General features: G+C 44.1%; 1 protein-coding gene across 2 annotated transcripts in view; it reads left to right on the top strand.

Annotated features, from left to right (window-relative positions):
* LIN9 (lin-9 DREAM MuvB core complex component) overlaps nt 1-27036 on the top strand; it is a 478167-nt gene that overhangs the window by 407923 nt on the left and 43208 nt on the right. For both annotated transcript variants that reach the window (XM_078647550.1, XM_078647551.1), the window contains exon 13: nt 22224-22406. In XM_078647550.1, coding sequence (XP_078503676.1) covers nt 22224-22406 — 183 coding nt within the window. The remainder of the gene's footprint in view (nt 1-22223; nt 22407-27036) is intronic.

Genomic DNA, 27036 nt, shown 5'->3' with positions numbered 1-27036 from the left:
AGCATTCCACCTATTCAGTCACCAAGAACGGCAGTAAAGAAGTATAACGTTTGGGGCGGGGGACTGTGTGCATTTAATGCCCTGTCGAAATACTGTACTTCATGAGCACCATTCACAATAACCCCCCTATAAGCATTTAAATCAACCAGATAAACTGTTGACAGAGCCCTGTTTGGTGTTTCTTCCTAGATCCCTACTTTCTTATTTTCTTTTTTTCCTTTATAGGTGCTCCACTTGATAGGGAATCGTCATATATTGATTAACTGATTCGTTTTATCAATTTAATTCTGTTTTTAACAATTGATATGTAATGAAATATGGATGGATTTTATTTGTGTTTTGCTGTTGCTTTTATGATTTTTTCAAAAATCGAATAAAGCTAATTCTGAGTGAGTGAATATAGCAGTAAATGTGATTAGCATGCACTTTAAAGTATGTTCCACAGTTGCCCTAATGACCCGACTACTAATTAAATAAACATGCATTTGCAATGAAAATAAAAATAAAATAAAATGCAAATAAAAACCAACCCATGAATAAGGCATTGTCGTTTACAATGCCAATAGCTCAAACTCTATCAAACTCTAGCAAATACAAGACACGTGTGGATTGCAATTTATTTATATAGTGTTTACTACTTCTGACGAGGCGTCGTGATTTCGTTTTTTTGGCTTTGAATGTACATAATGTACAGTATCTATTGTGCCTTTTATTAAAATGCTCTGACGTCAACTCATACTACATACCCAACATATAAAAGAAAATAAACATTTCTGCAGTGTGAAACCTCTGGCTGTCCCCCAGACAGACCTCGTCCGCTACTCATTCCCAGCAAGCACTTAAAGACATGCCGGCTGTGCAGGCGTCCAGCACAGAGGCTGTGCAATGAATGATCTTTACTGCCCTAACGTAAGTCTTCCCCGCATTTCCTCATCAGTGTGCCGACCTGCCATTGGTTGTGAAGGGCTTGTTGGGTGTAAAGTGTTGGGACGTTTTGATTTATCCAGTATTAGGGGTGTCTTTCATAGATTCACATGCCTGAATCATTCCCCGTCGTCGGAATGGGAGTCCCCGGTACATAAATAAAGTAATGTCCCATAGACATATAGATAAATAGACCTAAGGGCCTCACAATAGTAACCTATCCATGTCCTCTTGTAGAAAGGACCAAACTCTAGAATAAGAGCCAATCAGCTGTCACCTCCCTCTAGAACCCTCCTGGAAGGAGCCTCAGTCCCTCAGATTTTCTACCGCACGTTGTGCTAAGGGAGTCTCCTCTGACCTCTGCTCAGTTCTTTTCTTCACAACTGGTTTCCAGTGTTCTTTGGTATTTTTATTCTGCCATCTGTGATTGCTGATATCATCATGGCTGACGCACCAAAAAGGGTCTTTTTAGGTCCTGTGGTTCCTGTGGAAAGAAAAGGCTGCATATAGATGACCAACATCAAGACAGTCTGTATTGCCTGTATCCAGACCATTCTTCCAAGGACTGCAAGGTATGTCGTACCTTTTTCACTAAAACCCTCAAAGACCGTGAGGGACGCGTCTTAATTTGGCTCCAGAGGCTAAAAGACAGGGACAACCTGGAATCTTCTGAGGAAAGTGAAGGTTCTTCAGTCTCTTCCAAATCTTCACTAAAGAGACCAAGGGTGGCTTCTCCTAGCCCTACGGGACCTCCTCAAAAGAAGACGTCAAAAAAGTCTTCAGAGGTTCTCTCCAAGGCTACTTCTGCGAAGGTTTCCTCTCAGGAAGTTCCCACCTTCAAAAAGCCTGTTTCGACTCAGTCGACGACGTCTTCATCGTCGAGGAGAGCTATGTCTACTGCATCGTATGTATCAACATCGACGACCCTTTCTACGTCTATGGCATCGACGTTGTTGTCCTCGTCGACGACTACGACCCCATCGTCGACGGCAGGTAAGGCTGTGTCGTCGACGATAAACATCAAGAAAACGCAGTCGACGTCAAAGCACCCGTCAACGCTGCACTCGCCGACGACTGAATCGGCGACGACCTCGATGACTAAGTCAACATCGTCGACGTTGGCACCACCGACGAAGACGTCGTCGACCAAGGCACCGTCGACGAAAATACCGGCGACGAAAACGTCGTCGACGAAGTATACTCCTGCTACGACACCCGTCGATGCTCTGCCATGGACGACCATACCGTCGACGGGCTCATCGACGATGATGGATTCAGGTCTGCAAAGCACATATGTGCACCTAAAGATTACAAAAAAGGCGCTGACGCCGGCTTTACCGTCGCCAAGCAGAGTCCAGCCACTGTCTCCAGCATGTCTTCTTCAGGAGGAGGATTCAGATGAAGGGGACATGTTTCAGACGGCGATTAGCCCTTCGGAGCTTCATGTCAAATGTCAGAGTTCAGACGAAGAAGAGGATCAGGAGGAGGAATATGATCCACCTCCACCTCCAATGGTTTGCCTCCCAGCCTCTTTAGTTTCGGACTTGCGGGACCTCATACAAGACTATAAACAGAGGTTTCCAGAGTCTCCTGCTCCTCAACCTTCCGCAGTCTCTCCCTCACCAAGACCACGGCCTCCACCTTTGAGTGTACAGCCGGAGCGGATTGATCTACCGCATCCTCCGTCTACTGATGAGGAGGGGAGGATGAAGAACAACAGGAAGAGGGAGAACTACAAGATACTCAATCTAACCACGATGACTGGGATGACTATATCATTCCTTCTCCCGCATCTCCAATACCTGCGCCCGCATATTCACCACCCGGCGACATTGGAGGGTTCCATAATGTGGTTGAGAGGGCCGCTCAACTTTTCAAAATTCCAATGGTCACTCAACAGCAAGACTGCTTCTTATATGATTTTAAGGAGCCTCTTAAAAAATCAGGGAGATCAATTCCCATTATTGAATACCTGTGGGAGCAGGGTGGTAAGGTCATGCAGAACCCTTCCTCGGTACCTCCGGTAGTTCCTCGCTTAGATAAGAAGTATAAGGCGCCTGATTCTGCACCGGTGTGTTTAATAGGACACCCCAAGCTGGATTCGGTTGTTACACAGGCGGCCCAGAAGAAGTTCAAAAATCCTTCTGCCCTGTTATCAGCCCCTCCAGATAAGGAAGGCCGAAGATTAGACAACATTGGGAAGCGGTTTTCGTCAATGTCTGCAGTAACAGTGAAGGCGGACAATGCTTTGGCGCTTTTGGGGCGCTACAATAGACGGCTATTGGCAGATATAGCCCCATATCTATCGGAGTTACCTATCGAGTCAAAAGAAGAGGCGAAAACGAAATTGCTAGAGGGTGAAGCCTCGGCGTCATTGATAATAGACTGTGCGATGGATATCGCAACTACAGGATTTCGTCAGCTGGCTGGGGCGGCAGTCTTGCGGCGACAAGGTTGGCTAAGGGCAACTTCCTTCCGTCCCGAGATACAAACAAAAATACTGGATATGCCCTATGATGGCCAATTTCTCTTCGGCTCACAGATTGATGAAGCGCTGCAGAGTATAAAAAAGGACACTGACACCGCTAGAGCATTGGGCACTCTCCAGTACAAAAGTCAGTCCTTTCTTGGGTCTTCGTACTCTTCAGGCCAGAATCGATCCCAGTATCAACAGCATCAGCAACATGGCCAACATTCCTCTTATGGCAAGACCTCCTTTCGTGGTAAAGGCCAACGAAAAAACAACGGACGTAGACAATGACCTTTCACTTCAGCCAGTCTCAGATTCATTTCCATCATTAGAAATTGGAGGAAAGATCTCCCATTTCATAGAAAATTGGAAGCAAATTACTATGCTCCAGAAAGGGGCGATAGAGAAGGTCCCTCTGTCTCAGCGAGGGAAAGGATTCTACTCCCGCTTCTTTTTAGTTCAGAAAAAAGAGAAGAAGTGGAGACCAATTTTGGAATCCAGAGCCCTCAACAAATTCCTGAAGAAGCAGTCGTTTCGCATGGTAACAATCCAGGAAGTCTTGCAACTCCTGGAGGAGGGAGATTACATGGCGTCTCTGGACCTTCAGGGCGCTTACTTCCACATTCCGATTCACAGAAAACACAAAAAATATTTAAGATTTGAAGTGGCAGGCAGACACTTTCAATTTCGCGTCCTGCTTTTCGGACTCAAGTCTGCACCTCACATCTTTACAAAGTGTCTCTCCCCAGTAGCTGCATATCTCAGAAAGCACCACCATCAAGTCTTTCCATATCTGGACGACTGGCTGATCAATGCTCCATCCTTAGAAGACGCGTCCAGGTCTCCCAACGCCTCTGCAGCTTTTCAATTGTTTAGGACTCGCGCTCAATCGGGAGAAATCAGTCCTTCTACCTTCTCAGCGCATCAACTTCCTAGGTGCAACCCTCGACACACAACTGAGGAAAGCCTTCCCATCTCAAGAGAGGAAGGACAAGCTTTTGGCATTGGCTATTCTCGTGGCTTCAAAGAGGACCTTAACGGTCCGCCTTTTCGAATCCCTTCTGGTAATTATGTCATCATGTGTCCTCTTAGTAAGTAAGTAATATGTTTATTGTGCAGTTAATTAAAACCATTACAAAAAGATTGAATATCCTTTATAAGCAGTAAAACATCAGTTTAAAATATGTTTTTGACCGCAGTTAAAAGGCACACTTTGAGAACACGGCATGGATCCGCTCCTCCAACCCTGACAACCTATAGTATTGTTTCTTCGTTTTTATCATTTGAGGTTCGCAGCAGTTCATGAGACAGAATTGCCCCGCTAGTAAGAGTCTTGGCTCAAAAATAAATAAATAAAGACATGCTAACAAACGCGTGTATGTAGTGCGTAGTCCCGTCTCAACATTCATTAGTCTATACAAAAATAGGCTATTGTGCATTTCCTTTAAGGCTTATATGTGCAAAAAGTGCTTAACATTGTGTGCTTAATAACACAATAACAGATGTGAGCGCAAAGGATTGACTAATCGTCTCCATCTCTGTTACAGTACGGCTTCATCGTTGATCCGATTATGTCTGTTTTAATCGAAGGTCCGCTGCAGTTAAAATTTTTTACCAGGTAGCAGCTTAATTGAATATCTTCGCCAGAGAAACTTGCAAGTACTGCTTGTCGGCGCGACCTTATTTGATTTTTGTTAAAAGTTGGTCGAAGTAGTGACTGGCGTCCCGCATCAGCTCTGGGCAGATGGTTATTATATGGACTATGTCCTCCTCTCCTTCCCCGCAGAGACTGCACGTTGCTGGCTTTGGCGGGCGGAGCCAAGGTGGCAGATGGTATGCTGTTGGCAATAAACCTAACCTGAATTTCAAAAACTTCTCTTTGGTGGCTTTAGAGAAGTTAGCGAGTAGGTAAGCTTGGGGAGATGCTTTACTATAAGATTGAATAGTGAGCCAGCCATGTGAACGCTCCGTCAAGACCGCTTTGTCTTGTATAATAGACTCTTTTTTGACAATGTTGTTCACAATTTTTTTGAAGCTTGCCATGGTCGCCGATGTTGCCCAGAGTTGCCTTACCCCCAGCTGGTCCAGTGCAGTGTCCAGAAAGTGTCTGGCTGGGCAGGTTTCTACGGTTTCTACTTCTCTCCACAAGTCGAAATTTAGTGTTTCTGGTTGCCCTTTTTTGATCTTGAACCAGGTTTTAACAAAAACTCCTTTTCTATCTAGCTCCTGTCTTTGTATCCCAAATTCAAGCCGCATTTGTGCAGGGGATGTATATCCAGGCAAACCATATATTATTCTCAGCGCCCTAGCGATGATGCTATTCAATGTTTCCGCGTCCCTCCCTCTCATGGCTTCACTTCCATATGTGATTGATGGGGTGAGTTTGGCCTGTATCACCTTGGTCAGAGGGAGAAAGCTTGGCCCGGCGGTTACGTTTTTCAAATTCCTTAATGCAATCGCTGTTGTTAATCACCTCTTTTTTTATTGCCTCGCATTGCGCTTTGTAGTTGCCTTTGCTATCAATTATGACCCCCAAGTATTTATATTCTTGTACGACTTCAAGCTTAACTTTTGCCAGGTGCCAGTTGTGCTTTGTTTTTGTTTGCCGTTGATTTACACACATGACTTTTGTTTTATCTTGGTTAATACTTAGTCTATTGTGGAGAAGTGTGGCTCAAATGGTTAGAGCGGCAGACCCTGATGCAGAGGTCTGGCCCCGGAACAGGGCTCAATACCCGCCTCGGCGGGTCTTGGGCTCAATTTCCTCGGACCCGATAATTCTCGCCTCGGTGCCTATTCTAATCATGGGTCCCACTCTGTGACTCTGGGCAATAGCTTGCTTAATCTCCACAACGGCCCCAAAAGCGCTGGGATGCCTGGTTTCACCCTGGGGGTGCCCAGTAGTGGACACTCACAGGGAAAACCAGGAAGGGTTCCTAAGCGGTATACGTACAGCGCCGGGACACTACCTTTGGGAAGTAGCTGTGCGCTCTATAAATATTGGTACATTTACATTTACATTTATTGGTGTCTGAGTATTGAAATGTAGTGTCCAGCAGACATTTTAGTCCTATGGGTGTCCTGCTGATGAGTACTAAGTCGTCTGCATATAGAATGTTCGATAGCTGACAACCTCCTAGCTTCGGGGCATGTGCATTAATTCCATTGAGTTGGATTGAAAGCTTGGCCATAAATAGATTAAAAAGTATCGGGGCAAGTACGCACCCTTGTTTTAGTCCAGAGGTTGTATTGATCTTTTTGGATAAGTAGTCTCCAGCCCCCAGCTTTACTTGTACCCAGGTGTTGCTATGCAGAAGGATTAGTTGTCTCAAGAGTAATGGTGGGATACCTAACGTTTTTAGTTTTGGCCACAGAATATTTCTGTCTATATGATCAAATGCTGAACTGTAATCGATGAAGCAGATGTATAGCGGCTGTTTGTTTACAAGTGCGGTATCAATCATTAGTGAGAGGGCAGAGATGTTAGTAGCAGTGCCCATATCTCTACAAAATCCAGTTTGATTCTAGGGTATTGCTTTAATTTCTGTGGCCCATGTTGTTAATTCCTGTAAGAGTGCCCCGGCATAGTATTTAGCCTCATTGTCCAAAAGAGCTACCAGCCGGTAGCTCTTTGGGTCACTCCTGTTACCTTTTTTTTATAAATGGGTGAGATTATTGAGGCCCTCCACAACGATGGTATTATTGATCTCTGTAGGATTGTATCGAAAACCGGTTTTAGGGCTATGGCCCAAAATTCAGCATCTTGTTTAAATAGTATAGGTGGGATCCCATTTGGGCCAGGAGCTCCCTCTCGCCTGCCCTTCAAAATTCTCTTGTAAACTTGTTTTTTTGTGATCATGAGGTTCTGACCATGTTCTGCCATGAGGTTTCGCTGATGCAGGTTGGTTTCTGTGCTGGGCGCGGTGTTGTTTAAGCCAATTTGGGGAGTCTGTTTTTTGTTAAAATGGGACTCGAGGAAACTTATCCAAGCCTCTTCTGTGACATTGGAGCTAATGTGTCGACCTTGCAAGTTAGATAGGGCATTAATCTTTTTCCAGAACTGTGCACTGTTGCTTTTGATATCGTGCAGAAGAGTAGCCCAAAGAGATTCCTCGGCTTCCTTTTTTTCTTGCCATATAAGTTTTTTTCCGGGTGGTTTTTAACTGCCGCAGTTCTTGCAGTGCTGAGTGATCGGTCTTCAGCCTCCGCAGTGTATAGCTTATCCGTGCTTTTAGCTGTTTTAGTTTGACGGTATTACGTAGGATGGGGCCTGACCGTTGGTTTTGGTAGCATTTTGTTCTCCTGTTTCGAGAATGGCCCTTTAGATCTCCGTAGTTATTACGTAGGGCGTTTGTGAATGCCTCCCAGCCTACAATTGTATCGGGGTTGACTGCTTTCCCTTCTTCCCAGATTTGTTTTGCTAAGGAGAGGAATCCCTCGGGGCCATTGGTTCTACATTTTACTCTTCTTTCGTTGGTCATGTATTCTGAGCAGATTGTCTTTGCAGGGGGCAGTTTGTATAATGATTGGTCTTCTATCGTGATTTCTTGGGGTAAATGGTCACTGAAATCTACGCTTCCGATACAATAGTTTTTTACTCTTGTGAACATATGGCGAGAGCAGAAGTGAAGTCAATTGTGGACCGTCTTGATGCATTGTTAAATGTTGCTGTTTGTGGGCGATCCCCAGGAAATCTGCCGTTTAATGCACGTAAGCCCAGTTGTTCTAAGAACGACAACAGATTTTTCGAGGTGTTTGTGAGTCTTCCATCTGCGCCGATGTCTTGTGGCATTTCCTCCCAAGCAAATGGATCCTCCTCTGAGTTGATGTCAACGACTAGTTTCCTCATCATGAATAGGTTGAAGTCCCCAGTAATTATCCAGGTGTTTGTTTTCTCCTCTGTTATGAGTTTCACCAGCTCCTCCTTTAATTGTTGACTCCCTTTATTTTTGTCGTGTGGGTGCAAATAGAGGTTCACAAGTATGTGTTCTTTTCTTGTCTTCCCTTGAGGAGTGATTCGAGTTACTTGTATTTAGTTTGGTGGTGCTAAATCTCCCTTTTTGTGTCCGAATTTAGCGTTTCTAGTTGCCGGTAGGTGAAGCAAGTTGAAGCCATGCAATGCCGTCGGTGCTTCACTCCACGTTTCTTGGAGTGAGATATCAAATTTTGCAGGTCAGATTGCAGTTCTGGGTCCGAGGTCTTATCTCCCAGCCCATTGATATTCCAGGAGCAGATTTTCAGTGTATTGTTTTTTTTGAGTGGGAGTGCATGCCTCTCAGAATTTCACGGTCTTCCAGTTTTTATGTTTATTGTCCTGGTAACCATGCTGGTGTTGGTCTGCTTCTGTCCGCGTATGCCCTAAGTGCAGTGTGTTCTTTATTCCCCCTGTGCTCTGTGCTGTTGCTACGCACCCCTCGCAGCACTGAAAATAATTGTGGGTTTGATTGTCCAGAGCCAGGGTTTTCTTCTTGGTACTTGTGTTCGGCCAACAAGGGGTCAGGATACCTTGGTTTTTCGAGTGGCTGGAGTTTGATGCCCCAGTCATTAAACCTATTTTTTTCCTTTAGGATTCGGTCAACTAGGTCTGGTGTAGCCCAGACTGTTTTCGTTGACTCTGTGCATGGGCGGTCAGGCGATTCATAAAACTCAACTGACTCCAGGTTAGGGGTTTTTATGTTCTTTAAAGAGTTGTTGGACCTAGGTAAGCGCAAAATGTTACCTCTGTTTAATATGTCAACCCTTCCCTTTGATATATACTCTGGGTAAAACATAATTGTAGTTGTTGTGCCGGACTGCCCTGTTTGTGAGTCCTGAGTGTTCTCTGTCTCTATTGAGACCTCTGTTAACGGTGATGGCCTCCGCACTGGTATAGTCAGGCCGAGAAGCTGGCTGTTGTTTGCTGAAGCTTTCTCCATGCTCTGCACTGTTGTTTTAGTTGTCTCCCCCTCCCTGCAAGTGCTTCTTTGTGAGACTGTTTTCTCTCCTACTGGCTCCGGCGGTCCAATTGTTCTCTTAGTACCTCACTGCTGTCTGCGGATGTGCCCCCTCCAGGAGGCACTTTCAAAACAATGGGTCCAATGCACAGAGTCGTTCGACGATCTCATAAAAGTGACTCCTCGGATGTCAAGGCACTGCAATGGTGGATGTATTTTCAAAACCTTTCTCAAGGTTTACCATTCCTGCTTCCAGCGGCACCGCATATCATCACAACAGACGCCTCCTTGGAAGGTTGGGGAGCTTTTCTCCAGGAGCTACAGATAAGCGGAAAGTGGTCCCCCTTCGAAAAAGGGCTCCATATCAATCTCCTCGAGCTGCGGGCAGTCTTTCTTGCCCTTCAGTCCTTTCTTCCAAGAATCAAAAATTCCCTGGTGCTCGTCCGTACAGACAACACTACGACGATGCACTACCTCAACAAACAAGCGGGGATTTGCTCTCTGATACTCTATCACGAGTCGCAGAGAATCTGGAACTGGTTAATCGAACACAATATATCTCTTCGGGCGGAGTACGTCCCAGGCATGGACAATGTACTTGCCGATTCATTAAGCAGACAGAGGACAACGTCTCACGAGTGGGAACTGGATCAAGAGATCCTCAACCAAATCTTCTCACGATGGGGCACTCCTCGGATCGACCTGTTCGCCACAGGATCCAACGCCAAATGCCCACACTTCGCAAGTTGGCATCCCCAGAAAGGGTCTCTAGGGAATGCATTTTCGATCGCATGGTGCAACGTCTTTGCTTACGCCTTTCCACCATTTCCAATGATTCCCAGAGTCCTCAGGAAGTTGAAAGCGGAGCCTTGTACACTCATTTGATAGCCCCAACTTGGCCACGCCAACATTGGTTCAAGGAACTCCACCGCCTGTCTCTGTAGCCGCCAATACGCTTGAAACAGTTTCCGTCTCTACTCACGATGAGCAACCAGCAAGTCCAGCATCCGAATCTGGCTTCACTCAAATTAGCCGCTTGGCTCCTGAGTTCAGAGAACTTCAGAATTTGAAGATTCCGCCAGTCTGTAAAGCCATCCTGGCACGAGCGGATAGTACCCACAAAACATATTCTTTAAAATGGAAGAGGTTTTGCATCTGGTGTAAGGCTCAAGGGATACATCCTTTCTCTTCCTCTCCGGAACAAGTATTGCCTTATATTCTCCATCTGGCAAACTCGGGCCTTGCTCATGCTTCCGTCAGGGTCCACTTGGCTGCGATATCTCGTTACAGAAGATCTCCTACGGGCCCTTCTCTTTGGTCTCACAGATTGATCAAACTGTTTTTGAAAGGACTCTACAGGACTTTTCCCCCTGTGAAAATGTTGCCGCTTACCTGGCACCTTAACGTAGTCCTTAATCAGCTCATGAAGCATCCTTTTGAGCCAGTACACAGGGCGGACCTGAAATACCTCTCTTGGAAGACAGCCCTTCTGCTTGCACTCACCTCCGCAAGGCGAGTGAGTGAGCTTCAAGCCTTATCGATACTGGAACCCTTTCTGCAATTCAAGCAGGACAGAGTAATTTTGCGCACAAATCCAAAATGTATTCCAAAAGTCCCGTCTGACTTCCATCTCAACGAACCTGTGGTCTTGCGCTCTTTCTTCAGTACATCCAGTACTGCAGCGGAAAGGTTATTATACTCTCTAGATCTTAAACGCTGCCTGAAATTTTATATTGAAAAGACAAAAGCCTTCAGAAAGTCAAATCAGCTATTCGTGGCTTACATTAGGCCCAGGAGGTGCCTTCCACTCCCCAAACAAAGTATTTCCTGCTGGATTTCGGCAGCTATCTCATTTTGTCATGAACAAGCGGGGCAACCCCTACGATCGAAAGTGCGAGCTCACTCTACCAGGGCAATATCTACGTCCATGGGGCTTTTTGCACGAGTGCCGGTCATAGACATTTGTAGATCGGCAACATGGAAGTCGCCACATACCTTCACTAGGCATTACTGCCTGGATACAGAACTCATGAAGGATGCTTCGGTGGGACAAGCAGTACTTCGTCATCTGTTTCAGTAGAGGTGAGCCCTCTTTTCTTCCCTCCATCCTTCTCATGTATGCACATTTCTCTATTGTATAGTTTGGTGGTATTTCTTGCTTGCAAATGCATGTTTCTATTAGTCATTTGATATGTTGTTATCTAATGACTTGTATATCCTATACCATCCGAAATGTGCTTTGTTCATTGCTTGCTATTCCAATTCAGGCACGTGAATCTATGAAAGACACCCCTAATACTGGATAAGAAATGCGTTACAGCTTTCATAGATTCACATGCAACCCTCCCGCCTTCCCTGGAAGGGCTCACCTACTTCTCTCAGTAATACGCCTACTTAGCATTGTGCGTACGAAAATCTAAGGGACTGAGGCTCCTTCCAGGAGGGTTCTAGAGGGAGGTGACAGCTGATTGGCTCTTTTTCTAGAGTTTGGTCCTTTCTACAGAAGGACATGGATAGGTTACTATTGTGAGGCCCTTAGGCCTATTTATCTATATGTCTTTGGGACATTACTTTATTTATGTACTGGGGACTCCCATTCCGACGACGGGGAATGATTCCGGCATGTGAATCCATGAAAGACACCAATACTGTATAACTGCAGTTACAGGTAAGTAACGCATTTCTTTCTTGTTGTCCTGCTGCCTCTTACCGGATCATCCGTCGCTGCCCTGCTGGTTCACGCAGCCTTAGATGGGGGACTGCAGTTGTTACTTGCGGCCGTTGCCGCCTTCGCTGCCATTACCGCGCCTAGCAGGGGGGGACTACACCTCCCAGAAGCCTTCTGTGGCGCAGGAGCAACGCGTCACAGCTCAGCGCCAGGAGGCGCTTAAAACCATCGGAGGCCCCACGTAGCGCGGGACGCGGGCGGGCGTGCCCGGGCGCTGCCAGGGCCAAGGGCGTACTCGTCTGCGCCCGTCAGAGCCAGGAGGAGGCTGGGCTGGGCCACCCCTCTTCGCATGAACTTTTCGTGATCAAGGCTTCTCTGGTTAGCGCAAAAAAATTTTGGGGTGTCACTGATTTCTGTGATTTATAGACTTGGTTTAATTTGGTGTCTCTTAATTTCAAGACTTGGCATGTCTAAGGCTATTCGTAGGGGAGTGGGTGGTCCTGGGGTTGTGGGCACACTAGATGCTTTTCTTTCACGGGCTGAGTCGGTTCTCATGCATGAGATTAAGCTTACTGAAAAAAAGACTCTCCCTAGATCCCCAACCCCGTAGAGTCTCAATAGCATATACATCTAGTCTCCCCCCTACTGAGGCTCCAACTGTAGACCCTACTCATTTGGTGACTGCCCAGATACATACTTCCGAAGTAAGTAACCATTCATCTAATGGTTGCATTGTATCTCTTGATCCTTCCCCTTCTCCTAAGATACTCACACGACAACAGAGATCGGAGCAGATAAAGGTGGGGGAGGTTCATAACAAAAATCGGAAGGCGCGTGGGCAGCCGCAAATTTCAACCTGTGCTAGTAAGGTGGCTAAAACAAGGAGCAAATGCACAGATAATGAGGGGGGTCAGGTAGTTGCTTCCTCAATAGCCAATAATAGCTTAACTGGTCACAAGGTGGAGGATAGAGCCCACATTAAACATGTGTTTAGGGATTTTGAGGAGGCTCTCCTTTCTAAAATGGGTGAGAAAATTGTGGCTTTGTTAGATCCCCTATCAACCAAACTGTCAGAAATACACGAGGTTGTCTAAGCTAGAGCAACATCTATTATTACCAATGTCAACTTTGGGTAAGGTCACAAATGGCCAGTCAACTGTATCCAGTTTAGCTACAGTGCACAGTAAAAGTCAACCTAATGAGGACTAGTTCCCAATGCCCTTGCAAGTAGTCTACACACCATACCCAATGATTCTGTATGCACTAGGGAACAACAATGGAGTTGGGATCTGGGTACCACACGGGGTAGGAATACCACTCCTAGCAGTTCTCTCAATCTTCCTCCGGAAGCCACACCTTATACCATTGTCCTCTCTAATGTACCGGTACTCTCTGCAAATAATGTTGAACACTGGGAGTCGCTAAAGAATAAAGCGTTACACATGCTAAACACTAGAACCGGGTTGGGCGATTCCCTATTTAAAAAATTTAAAATGGTTCGCAGAGTCCCATGGGTAGGGCATAATCAGAAATACTTTAGAGGGGATTGTGTGGTGCTTAGTTTTGGGTCCCCATCTCTTGTGCAAACAATCTTGATAAGGGCAGGCACAAGGATTTTGAGGGAAGGTATTCACATCATGCCCTTGGGTTTTTTCTATTGGGCTTCTTTACCGCCCGTTACAGCTAGGGATAGTGCAAGAAATATTGGTCAGGTTCGAGGTCCCTATGATTATGTATTCCCGACATTAAATAGATTTGAACTCCTCTCCACAATGGAGGATATTGATTGACTGCAATCTGCTGAAGAGTGTAATATGACTCCTCAGTCACCATCTACTCCGAGAGGGGGGGACGGGGCTCCTGTATGCAAGGAGCCAGGCAACGTACCCCTAGTACCGTTAGCAGGAGAGGGGCATAGGAAATTGGGGGGCAGGTCAAGAAGGGACATGGGTAGGGTTAATGACAGGGGTCCACCTGACAATTCTATGCAGGAAGCAGCTGGTGTTGCTGGAATGGCGACTGATTTTTGTGACCAATAAGGCCATGGTAATAATCTCTGTGATGCGATAGGTGTCAAGTTAGTTTCCTCGAACATTGCAGGGCTTTCTCAAAAAACAATCTGTGCAGATGTGACATATTGTGTTTTCAAGAAACATGGGCTACCGATGCAGTATTTCGCCAAGGCTATTTAAACTTTGCGAAAGCTGCGGAAAAAGGACAGTGTGGCAGATGCAAGGGTGGATTGACCACTTGGGTCAGACAGACTGAGCAGTACTCCGCACAGGAGCTCCATATTGATTCCAGGGACATTCTAATAGTAAGGCTATCAAGAGTAACTGTCCCTGATATTTTACTTATTAATGTCTATTCTCGAGGTTTGCCTATTGTTACCTCTTTAGATTTGTTTTTATTCGATCACAGAGCTGGTAATAATGTTGTAATAGCTGATGATTTTAATTGTACGTTTGAACTTCTGGACATTCTGGATGTTAATCTTGGCACTGAGGAGGATGCCGAGTGGTCCATCCCCCAGTAAGACATTCCCGCTATCAAAAAATGGTCAAGTGCAGCTCTCCAACTAAAAGTATTCTGTTTGGAGAATGGGATAAGGGCTGCCAATGGATGAACCAAGTCAGATAAATTAGGTTCCCATACTTTTAACAACGGTTTACGTACCAGCAGAATTTAATTTTGTCTGTTAAACAAGGAGATCTGGTGTAACCTTGTAGACCTGGAGGTCTATGAAAGACCTGAGAGTGACTATAACCCCCTTTTGCTCTCTGTATTAAGTTCAACATTAGTATGTGGAGCTAGGTTAACTACACATACTGATTTTGTTGAGGTTAGACTGACCAATGACACTAGACGTGTCAAGTGGGCAAATGTTTTCCAACACGAAGAGCATTTGGTTGAAATGAAAAGCCTGTTAGTTAATGCCATCGGCAAGTTACAGACCTGTGTCACGCAGGGGGAGTTGAATGTTAAAATTGAACAGGTCCACAAGGAATTGTTTTTAAAGCGTAAAAGTTATTTTATTAAGAGAAGCAAGAATCCCAGCCGTCATATTGATCTTAAAGCAGCAGCCTGGTATGGCACTTCATGCCGCAAGGCATATAGAAATCTTGCGGCAGCAATTAGAACCAAGTACAGGGCTGCAATTTGCAAGGCTAGGTCCGACTACAATAGTACTCAGTACTATGCCAAAAGGAACAGCATTGGGGGGATTTGCTGGAAGCATCCTTAGGGAGGAATATGTGTGCGTCCTGGCAATTGGTGAGATGAGGTAGCGGTGTTTCTAATAATGTCCCCCATAACTATGTGGAGCCCGACAGATGGGTCTCCCATTTTACAGCACAGTTTTCAAGTGCAGAGGCTAATCCAGATTTTCAAGTCATTCCACCTCTGATATTAATCTACACTTTACTAAGCATGAGGTGGAAATTGAACTTCAGTCAGTACCAAGAGGAAGGCCTCCGGGGCTCGATTGTATCCCCGCTGATCTCTTCCTCTATGACTTATCAAACTGAGCGGAATATATTCAGCTCTTAGCAAACGCAGTGGCTAGTGGTGCACCAATGCCAAGTACGTGAGCAGGAGCAGAAATTTTACCTATTTATAAAAAAGGGGATCGTACAATTCCAGGGAACTATAGGCCCATCAGCCTATTAGATTACATACAAAAGGTCCTGGCAAGAATGATTCTAAATAGACTTTAATCGTGGCTGGAGGAATCCAACATCCTATCCCACCTACAGGCGGGCTTTCGGTCTTGTACAAGTACTATAGACCAGGTGTTCAGATTTATACTTGTCTACTGGCGCACTGTGGTAATGGGGGAGGCACCTTATATTCTGCCTTTGTCGACTTGAAGTCTGCTTTCGATCTAGTTCCCCGAACCAAGACGTGGCGCTGTTTTTTGCAGCTAGGCATGCCACCTGAGATCCTGTTTTTTTGGTCAAGCTACATACTGCAAGCTACGCGCAGGTGAGATGGGGTGTACAGGGAAGCCTCACCCATAAGTTTCCAATAGAGAAGGGGGTTAGGCAGGGGTGTGTATTGGCCCGACGCTCTTCTCGCTATATATAAATGGGGTGGTGAGTTATTTCAAGGACTTCGCTACCGACGCACCTTCCCTAGCGGGGAGTAGGATCCCCCTACTCATGTTTGCCAACGACACCCTCATCCTTTCAAAAACAAGAAAGGGCCTTCAAAGAGCCCTTTCTAGAGTCGAGGAGTTTTGTGAGGACCATTAATTAATTGCCAGTGTGGACAAAACAAAGTACATGGTCCTGCACAAACGTAAGTTGACTGTCGGCAGAGTTGAAATCAGGGACGGTGCATTGGAACAAACCGATATCTTTTCCTACCTGGGGGTTCATATTGATTACAATGTGAGTTGGAAACCTCAAGTAGAACTCCTCACAGTTAAGCACGCCCAATTGTCAGGTGTATTGATTAAAGAGCATAGATCCTCTTACACAAAACCGATAGCCCCGGTCCTCCAAATATACCATACCAAAATTGGTGCCTCAATCCTCTACGGAAACATAACAGGAGTGGGACCCATAAACCATGTCGGGATTGTGTATAGTGCAGAGACAAAAAACAATATCCCAACAGGTATCAGTTCAAAGGCAGTTATGCACGTATGCTAAAAGCATTACAGGAACAGGAAAAAAGGAAACTCCATTTGTTTTTCTTTAGGTTGTTATTCACCATATATATTAAACAGAATTACACCAGGGTATACAGTTAAAGCAGCACTGTATAGGAAGAATCATGTGACAACCCGAAGGCACTTGGTGCATAGCAATATATACAAGTGAATATTGGTGACGACGCAAGTGATCAGAGTGAACAGCGTGGACTGCGCAAAGTGAACAATAGTGTAAATAATGTACAGTGGTGGCTCAAAGAATAACAATTTACATCAATTGTATTCATTAGTTTCCATTTTTTCGTGAGCCATTTGGAAGAAATACGCCTAAAATTGCGCTGTGGAGTCGACGGCGTTTCGATCCTCTAGACTTGGGATCTTCTTCAGGAAGGGGTTGTCCAGTTTATGAAGTGCTGCGGGGTGAAAAAGAGAGATCAGGGAGGGACGAAGGACAGCTATCCTGTGAGGGTGAGGCTGTGAAAAAAGGAGTGGAATCGGAAAGAACGGTGTGCTGGAGAAGTGCGAATTAACTAGGATGCCTAGGTTGGGGCGTGAACAAGAGGCCGATTCTGGTGTAAAATTCGTGGAGATCTGGGCATGAGATACCGACAGTGGTGAGGCAGGATGGTCTGTTGACAACCATGTGGTGTGGCCAAGTACAGTGCCTAGACAAAGAACAACGCGGAGGAGTACACCTAGATGTTCTAGTTGTTGGGACCGGTAAAGTAATATATATATATTTAAATATATATATTTTTAAATATGTGGAATGTTTTGAGGGCTTGTCCTTGCAGCCAATGTATTTGCATAGCAAGACACCCTGATGTGGTGACTCTTGTGCTCTGTTATAGTATTTGCAAGAAATTCTTAAAACCTTTGGTTATTTCACGCTGGTATTAGAACTGTTCAGCACTCTTGATAGGGCTTCATGTACAAAGTAATGTAATAGGTGAAACCCACACATAGGGTAAATCTGAGGGTTTGCAAACACTAAAACACTTTTTGAAATGTACTAAACTCAACGATTCAGAAAGGATTTTCCGGGTTCATTTAGTGGGTTTAGGAAACAATACAGAATCAGTATTTGGAAGGGGTGTGTTTAGCGTATCAGTTCCAAATTTCCTTAAGGTATTTATAATTGTTTTGCAACTGATATGCGGTTGCAAAACATTAATAGTTTACCACCAGCTCAAAGGAGTTGGTAGTCCCATTTGCAAACAGGAAAGGGTAACCTGGGGACCATGGGACTACTGCATACACCTAAGAGGTTTGTGTAACTTGTTATTTATTTTTAACACATCCAGTTCCCCTTTAATGAAAACAGGCTGAAATTAAAAATATAAAGCAAACAAAAAGATTGCCTCGTTTAAAAGCAATTGCATACATGGTGGTGTGGTAACTCTAGCAGGCCAGCATCATTGTGAATATGGCCTTTGTAGTGGCCGCCATTTTCCACCAACCTCATGAATATTGATGAGGTTGGTTAAATTGCAACTCACTATGATTTGGTATTTTGCTAACCAACCTATTAGAACATAGGTCGGTTTGCAAAATCAAAAACAATTTGTTAAAAGTCAGTACACTATTTGCAACCACTTTTACTGAATCGTTTCTTTGTACATGAGGCCCATAATTACATATTTGCCTTGGAGTGAAATTAGGTGGTAATATGGGTTGCATTAGTTTGACAGTTTATTAAAAGGTGGAAGTTTATATTGAATTTTAAGTGATGGTTCTTTTAATGAAATGAACTGTATTTGTAGTACTGATTGTTGTATGTATTAGGGATGTTTATATGGGCCTCTGACAGATGAACGCAATTTGATTTATTAGAAACGCCTCTAATAACTATAGTCAAGTATCAATTTTTCGTGTACAATTCGGGAAAACTTTACAGAAGATGATTTCATCTTTTTAATGTGTCACACCAGCTTGAGAATTTCTATGCTCCATAGTACAATATTTTCACCCACCACTTTATGTCCAAGTGCTGCTTTTGATGCAAGTTGAAGGGATATTTGTTGCCTTTCTAACCCTCAGACATCCTTTGACACTAGAGTCTGCTGTTAGGACTCTTAAGGGCACTTGACAGTCGAAACCTTGCACATGTTGATGTATTTTACCTGAATAGTGCACTTACCAAACAAATGAACTGTTATCAGGTGTGTAAGAAACAGAGTTATTAGTAAAGAGGGGTGACTACCCACTTTAAGTAGGAAACACAGTACTTGTCAAGGTGAACCAGTGGGGAGAGGATGTGGCCTAATGGCTAGGGCGGTCGATCTCAAATATGGGGAACCGGGTTCGAATCTCGGCAATGACGCTCAACATCCTGTGATTGAGCAAATCACTTAATCTCGCCATGCCTAACAAAAATGAATGTGTCCTTGCGACACGCAACTGGTGCTCTTGTAAAGCGCCCTGATACCTTCAGGTCAAGTTTGCGCTATATAAAACTCTGGAAAAGCAAATTCACTGAATTAATCTGAGCTTGATCCCCTGATTGCTATGGCACAGAGCAGACAAGCTTAACTTAGAGGCAATGTGTAATAATAATAATAACAAATAATTAATACCAAAAAATGAGTAAAGTATTTATGCAGTACTAAAACATTAATAGTTAAAACACAACACAATAAAAACAATAGAGAATATTAAATGAAAAAACTGTCACCAAAATGACAAAAATCCAATAAGGGGAACTGAAGATATGGATTTTTTAAAGATTAAATTAAAAATAGCATCTAAGTGTGTTAATCGCTAAGTGTTTGTAACTTATCTCGATAGACCAGAACCTAGGCACAATTTGAGGTCGACGGCTATGGAACATGGGTCGAATACACGGACAAGGTTTGATCTGGTCGGAGGTTTTGCCCAGGAATTACGTTTGGAAAAAATGGTAGTAAAAAATCTTCGGCAAGGCAGCAGACTGTAGTCGATGAGGGTTCCACGAAGTTAGAAAGCCATTGGATAAGGGTCCATTTAAAACCATTCGATTTTGATGGGTAAATCTAGCAGGAGAAATTTGAATTTCCCTCGCCAGCCAGATACTTTTGAAGCCATCACCAGGTCAAGATTGTGTCTCTAATAATAATAAGAGTTTGTAAAGCCCCTGGTTACACTAGCTAGTGTGTCCCCACGCTGCGGCCTGAAGAAGCTACATGAGATGCAATAAAAGCAGGCTGGAACATAAAAAGACAAAGCTCTATATATGTCCTCAGTTTTTTCCGAATTTTTTTTTCCGATTGTTCCATCCTAAGATCCAGGGGAAGCGCATTCCACTGTTTAGCGACCAAGTAGCGGAAAGAACGACCCCCATTCTCATTCTTTTTATTACTGGAACTTGGATCAACCCCGAGCCCCCAGAACGTAAGGCCCTGGTAGGACTGTAGGGGGACAGTAGATTGTATAAGTAATTCGGTCCTTTGCTCATCAAGATCCGTTGACTAATGCATAGGGCCTTACGTAGAATTCGTTCCTTTACTGGGAGCCAATGTAATGTGGTTCTGGCATTTTTGGCTGAGGCTCTCCTAGGGAGCATCAGAACTTAGTCGCTTTTTGGGTGCCCTCCAGCGGGGTAAGGCTCAAGGCTGTAATGAAGAGTGCTCCACAAGTCTGGATACTTTCCCCACAAGGTCACACTGATGAGGGTTTGCCATTGGGCAAACGGTCCAAGTGGGAGAAACCTGAATTCTTAGCCCAGCAGCAAAGCACTTTTGTTGGAGTGGCTTGGCAGGTTTGTCCTGGCACTCTGGTTGCCTTTGGAGCCACAAATGTTCTAAGTCTGAGGTTTTCAGAGGTTCTAGGAGAAGTACAGCTATCCAAGGGTTCCAGAACCTCAGGAACAGGACTTGGCGATCAGGACTCACTCCAGCAGAGGCCAGCAGCAGTTTCCAGGACAGGTCCAGTTGGAACTGGTCAGATGTAAAATTGCAGAAAAGGCCTCTTGTAGCTTGTTGTGTCCCTTTAGCTTAAACAGGAGGTCAGCATTATGTCCTTTGGAGTCCACGTCTTTGTCCTGAGTGCAAGAGGGAACAGGCCTAGTCATGCATGGTTCCTCTGAAGTCAGACAGGTCCAGTAGGAATCCCTGGAAGGTATAGGATGTCCTATAAGTTCCTGGCACGAGCTTGAGGGTGGGGGTGATTCCTGGCTCTTCCCTGGGGTTGCCCTGCCAACTTTCGCAGCATTTCCTATGTGCACAACTTCATATAATCCCAAAGTGCCAGTCATTGCGTAAATCCAAGGTGATGACACCCTTCTCCCATTATGGTGAGCCTGGGTGTCCACCCCTATGGTGTGGTCAGGGAAATTAGTCTCTTGTTCGTGCTCACTCCAAACTAGTTCTTGGGGCATCTCTCCTCCCATTGGGATTGGTGCCTGCCTAACTGGGGGAGCAAAAGAAAGGTTCTTCCAAACATCATCTTACATCTGCCTCTGACAGGGGAGGCCCCTTTGAAGTCAATTAGTCACCTGGGTACAGCCCAAATGGTCATCCTGCCAGAAGAATAAAAATACCTTCCTCACCAGGCCTTTACTTTGAGAGTAGTTTTCACACCCACGTCCGGTCTTGAGCATTCGGAGGGCTGAAAGCTGTAGGATAATGCAAATTATCCTCCAGAGGCTCTGCAGGAAAAGGGTAACTTTCCGAATGTGCTTTTTCCTTACTATTTATTAAAGATCCCAGTTCTACATTGAATTGGGGTTTAATAAATATTAAAAGTAAAGATGTAATCCAACTTCTAGCTGTTACCTTCACTGAGATAGCAGAATTAATATTTAATATTACTTCCCAGTGTTCCTCTATAGGCCAGCCAGCCTTCGTAGGACATGTTGACATTACATTTCTGCAGGTCCTACTTTTAAATTCCGTGCACCCTGCCTTATTGGCTGTAAGGGTTACATAGGGTGACATATTTAAAAGGAAGGGTGTAACATGTCAAAAGGGTTTATTTTGAAAGGTTGAGTTACAGGTTTTGCACTACTATAATTAGGCTACAGCTTGCACTGCCTCTGTAGTAGATGGTACAATAGGTACTGCAGTCCACCAGTGACATTTAACTTTGTGGACCTAGGACGATGTTTATATGCATACACCTATATTATTTTCAGTAACTAACTTGTTTTGGAACGCAAGGGATACATTCTGTTAATTAGATATCACCATGGTTGGACCATCCATATAAATCCAGCTATTCATTGATGCTCTTCGAAAATGCATCTGGCCATCCCAGGAGTTATTAATTTTGTTAATTTTGGCTTGTGTTTGTAACCTCTTGCAAGCAACACCCGTGTACCAAGCTGCGATCTGAATTGAAGGTATAACTAAGAAATGTGACGCCCTTTGCATTATTCTATCCTAAGAGCAGCATTTTTTAGTTGTGTGCCTCATTTATCTCGGAAGATTAATATCAAGCTGCAGATGTTTGGTTGCTTGAAGATCAAGCTGGTTTTTGTATGTGTTTAGAATGTAATTGCTTAGCATTGTGCCCTTTTATTTATATTATTGCTTGACTTTATTAATTAGTATAATTAAGAATATTTACCGTTTTCTTTTCATTACTTTTGCTCAGCTTGCACCAGACCAAGGCCTTCAGCCAGCTGACCAGCCAACAGATATGAGGCGAAGGTGTGAAGAGGAAGCCCAGGAGATGGTCCGACAAGCAAACTCAACAATAACAGGTCAACCTTGTGTTGAAAACGAAAGCTTGACTGACCTCATCTCTAGACTTACAGCAATACTTTTACAGATAAAAGTAAGTCATCTTTTCAGACTATGGTAATGCTCTGTTACTAGTTTAATCACAATAGTTTTGACTAATGTTTTGCATATTTTTTTACAAGTGAGAAAACCTTAATCCACTTGTGGCAGGGCTTTACAGTCTATTTTTAACATGTGGTTCGTTGGCTCATTGAGTTTGGAATTTGTTAGCATTGACACAAATAAGTGTTGCTCAAAATTACCACCTTCATTGAAGATTGTAATAGGTAATAGGCATTACTCAAATAAGTTCTTCTCTCTAATGTTGTGTAAGTATTGAGAACTACTAGGGTTTTATTTGAAGAAATAAAAAACAAAATGTCAATCATTGATGTATAGACCCTAAAGTGTTTCCCTCTTACTATCTGGTGAAGCAAAACTTGATGCTCTAGAGAACTTGTTCTTCGTCCACGCTCTTCATCTTGAGAACATTTCAATCCTCAGGCTTAAATCTGATTTTTTTTATTTTTTATTCTTAAACTCTGACGGCAAGTGACGTAGTTCTGTTAGCTGCAAGCCCACGATAATCCAAATGGAAGTGAAGAAACAGGCTTATAATGCACCACCAGTAGATAACATCCAGATTCCGAAGATAAAATTAATCTGAACGATTCTAACGCCACTGTACTCTAGGCCTTTCTCCACTAGAGAGAATGCAAGACATTCAGGCAATGCTTTTACAATTTTCTAGCAAACTGATCCAGTAGTATCGGTCCCTCCTTCTGCATTTGAGTTGATGGCTTCATGTCTCTTCTGGGGTCTCATGCCCTTCTGCCCAGGAGACGCTTGCAGGAGCCCCTGAAAGACTGCTGCACTCTGTTTTGTGTTATACTGGGTGACAGGATACCGCTATCACCTGCACTTATCCTCCAGTTGTTGTGGTACTGTCACTTCATTGGCATGTAGATGAACAGTGCTGCAGTTTGATCCCAGGTAGGGCTCAGAGTTTCTATTTGAAAATCCCTTAGTTTGGATGACATGTGGGCCTCTCCAGTACTAACAACTGGAAGTCCATTTGCTGACAGTCTTTTTCAGGTAGGTCACATTGTGCATAGTAGCATGTCCGATATGATAAATGTTTTAGAGCTTATTTCACCTAAGGGAACATCAGCTCTTATTCCTCTCCTGATGTTCTTGATTAAGCAGTTTCCAACTGGTCATTTGATTAGCCATTCACATATTTACTATTAATTAGTCCTGGGAGCATGGAAAGAGGAAAGAGTTGCAGTTTGCGCATGCTGCCTTGCCAAGGTTTCGTGCTTACTTTACTGATTACCTTAGCCCCGTGCTCTTCATGTTTAACCAGCTTGAGAATGGATCAGGGCGTGGAATAAGGAATAGTACCTTTTATGTGAACTTCATATATCTTTGTAGATGTTTTGTTAGATATGTCTTCCTGCAGAGTTCTTACAATCCTCTTACCGCCCATGTTGCTAAAAGGTGTACCTTCTTTGTAAATGTTCTTTGAGTAGATAGATATTCAGTTTGAAAGTATTTTTATTTTGGTTTAATGATTTTGTTCATCCTGGCCACTGAGTCACTGAAAATAAGGTTGTACAGAGGTCACTGGGAGAGGCTGACCTGTTTATGGTTCTGTATCACTTCAGTTGTCATCTTCTGAGCCCATGGCTTATGTGATACACTGAGACATGGAAGCTAGTGGGAGCAATAGTAATCAGCCCTGTCTGCACAAATTAAAACTGAAAACAGGAGAACAAAAATAGGCATTAAATATCGGCCAACAAGGAATCAAAACATATAGGGAAAATGAATGATATGGCAGTTGAGAAGAATAATGAATCCCGGGCACTTTCTGGATCTAGAGAATTTCGCCCCACTAATCCTTGACAGTAAGTCTTAGCGCTAACCCAAAATTATGAAGCCAGGCCAATACACAAAGATTAAAACGAAGAGTTGGAGATAGACATTTTCACCTGTGCAAAAAAATTAAATACTAATCATCAGTGCAGTGTACACTTTAAACACTGTCAAAACACTCCCCAAAAAAGTGAGCTAATACTCTTTAACACAAAAAATAGGGGACTTGTTATAATGTTACGAACTCGTTTATGCTTAAAATAAGAAACTTTTTATATCCACAACAAAATATCATGATGTAAACAGGAATCTTGTTAGCTTTATAGAAAATTGGAACTTAAAATAATATTCTAATAGATATATCCTCCTGTAGATTTGTTATTTTTAGTTCATCTCTAATCGTGAAAAGATCTGGAATTTTTCTCTGCAGTACTACTAATTTGATCAAAGTTTGACTTTAAGCCTCCAGTTCCAAAAGTGTGGACTACAGACTTTTTTGCAGTTAAAAGCAGCACCCTTTACAAATTCCAAAGTCTTCAAAACCTGGCGGTCATGTTGATGTGCAGCCTCAGAGGCTGTGACTGTGTTTCCATGGAAAGACAGACCTAACACGATCTATCAATTATAGATCGCATACAGTTTAAGATTCTCTGTAGGCCCTAAATTCCTCTCAGACCTAATCACAGCTTATATCCCTACCAAGCCTTTTGCTCTTGAAGCCAATTCCTCCTTGGTCCTGTTTTTAAGCATTCCAGATGTGGTGAGTGAACGTTTTGAATGTAGGGTCTAACCCTCTGCAACACCATTCCCTTGGATCTCTATCACATCTTGAGCATTGCACTTTTCCAAAAGAATAAGAAGCTTTCTCCTTCCTCCTAGTCTGTTACGTGTATTGCACACAACTCACCTGGGAGCTTATTCTGATGCTGTAGCAGGAGCTGTATGGGCAGAGCAAGGGTCTGGGTTAGGTGAAGTTAAGCTGAGGAATTTAAGAACTGACTAGGAGGCTCTGTTCTGCAGGGGCAGGTCATTCTAGGCTGGTTGAGCAAGGTAGGATAAGTAACGACTGTTGGATCTGGTTCTGCGGGTGAAGTGTGGGACCTAGGATGCTGACGTTGTGCAAACGTTGATAAGAATGGGTTGAGAAACTGTGTTGAAGAGTGCAGAAAGATATAGAAGCTGCAGTGTCACCTCGGTCCATAATCATCTGGATGTTGTCTGTGGTGACTGAGGGCGGTCTCTGTAGTGTGGTTGTGCCTGAATCTGGATTGAGCGGTGTCAATGAGATGATTGAGTGAGGTGGGTGCCTATATGTTTGTTTAGAATTTTTTTCCCATGTGCAGGAAGATAGATTGGTAGTTGGGTTCGCATCTTCGGGTCTGCTGAGGATTCCTTGAGGAAGGGCGTAGTACATCCAGGTAGGTGGCTGTGATGATTGAGTCATTTAGGATTGGGGTGAGGCCTGCGCCAATGGGGGTTCAGTCCTTTGGTGCAGATTTGGCAAGGTTAGTGGTCGAAGGGTGCTCTAGACTGTATGGAATGCATAGTTGTTGCAGTTTCTTTGGTGGTGATGGTGGTCTCTTGGTGTTAGATGGGCTGCAAAGCTGGACCAGTCTCATTAGGGCTTGAAGTTTTTATAGATGCTGGCGATATTGTTGCTTAAGAATAGGAACAGCTGGGTGCTTTGGTCCTGAGTAGGGGTTACGTTGGTGGAGCTTGCAGCCAGGGAGATGAAGTCTTTGACTATTTCAAAGATTTCCTTGGTGCTGCTTTTGATCAAGTCAGTGAGTTTGAAACATTAGGTGGCTTTGATTTGCTGATGGTAGCATCTGAGGGTGAATTTGTAAATCTTCTTGTCGGTGTTTTTCTGATTCTGTCTCCATCTGCATTCAAGTTGCTTGCAGTGGTGTTTAGTGAGCCTGAGCTCTTAAGCGTACCATCTTCCTTTTGGTCTGCTTCTCGTGGCTTTGTTGGACTTCAGAGGAGCAAGTGTAACTGCGCAGATGGTGATCTGGGATTTGAAGTTGGAGATGGATTAAGGGTGGGTATTGTTGTGTTGAGGCCGGTGGTGCACAAGTTTAGAAGACAAGGAGGCCTCTGAGATCCTGTTTTGTTCCAGTCGTGAAGAATTAGTGATGGGTTTTCTGAGGTGGGGCGGGTATGCTGAAGTTGAGGGAGTGGTCAGGCCAGGTGATCAGTGTGGGATTGTCTACTAATATGTTGCTGAAGATGGGGCCCAGTAGCTGTTCGGTAACGTGTGTCGGGCCTTCCACTTGCTGGGTGAGCCTGAGCTTGGACAGGTCATCAAGAAAATTACTTGTTTTCCATTGCCAAAATGGAGAATACCAAATAAGATTCACAGAAACTCCTGATAGTGTTTCAAAAATATATCTTCTGATGATACTTTTAACTGTAGATTCTTCATCTTAGATTATCCCCCAGGCGCCAGACTGGATTTTTAATAGCAGTGCTCTTGCACTGTACTAGGTGTCGCAGAGTGGCTCCATGCTAACTCAGTACCACCCCCTGAAGTGCAAAGTACCCCTGCACGCAGACGTTCATTCGTATACTGGAGCTCTGCTCCTGCCTTTCTCTTTTTTCCGACAACTCCAAAGCTTTTTTCACAGTGTGCTAAAGAGCGATGTCCCCACTAGAAACCACAGGATTCAAGCCATGCAGGGACCACAGAAAGTAGATGTTGGTCACAAACCTGCATGAGGTGTTTCTTTGGTGCTTGGGGTCTGTACATAACTCGGCGTGTTGTGCTATGTACGCCCTCATGGACCTGAAGGAGATATGAAACCAGG

The sequence above is a fragment of the Lissotriton helveticus genome, chromosome 6 (assembly GCF_964261635.1).
Source record: "Lissotriton helveticus chromosome 6, aLisHel1.1, whole genome shotgun sequence".
NCBI classification, from domain to species: Eukaryota; Metazoa; Chordata; class Amphibia; order Caudata; family Salamandridae; genus Lissotriton; species Lissotriton helveticus.
The sequence above is the reverse complement of the archived record's forward strand: the minus strand, read 5'-3'. Positions and strand labels throughout refer to the sequence as shown.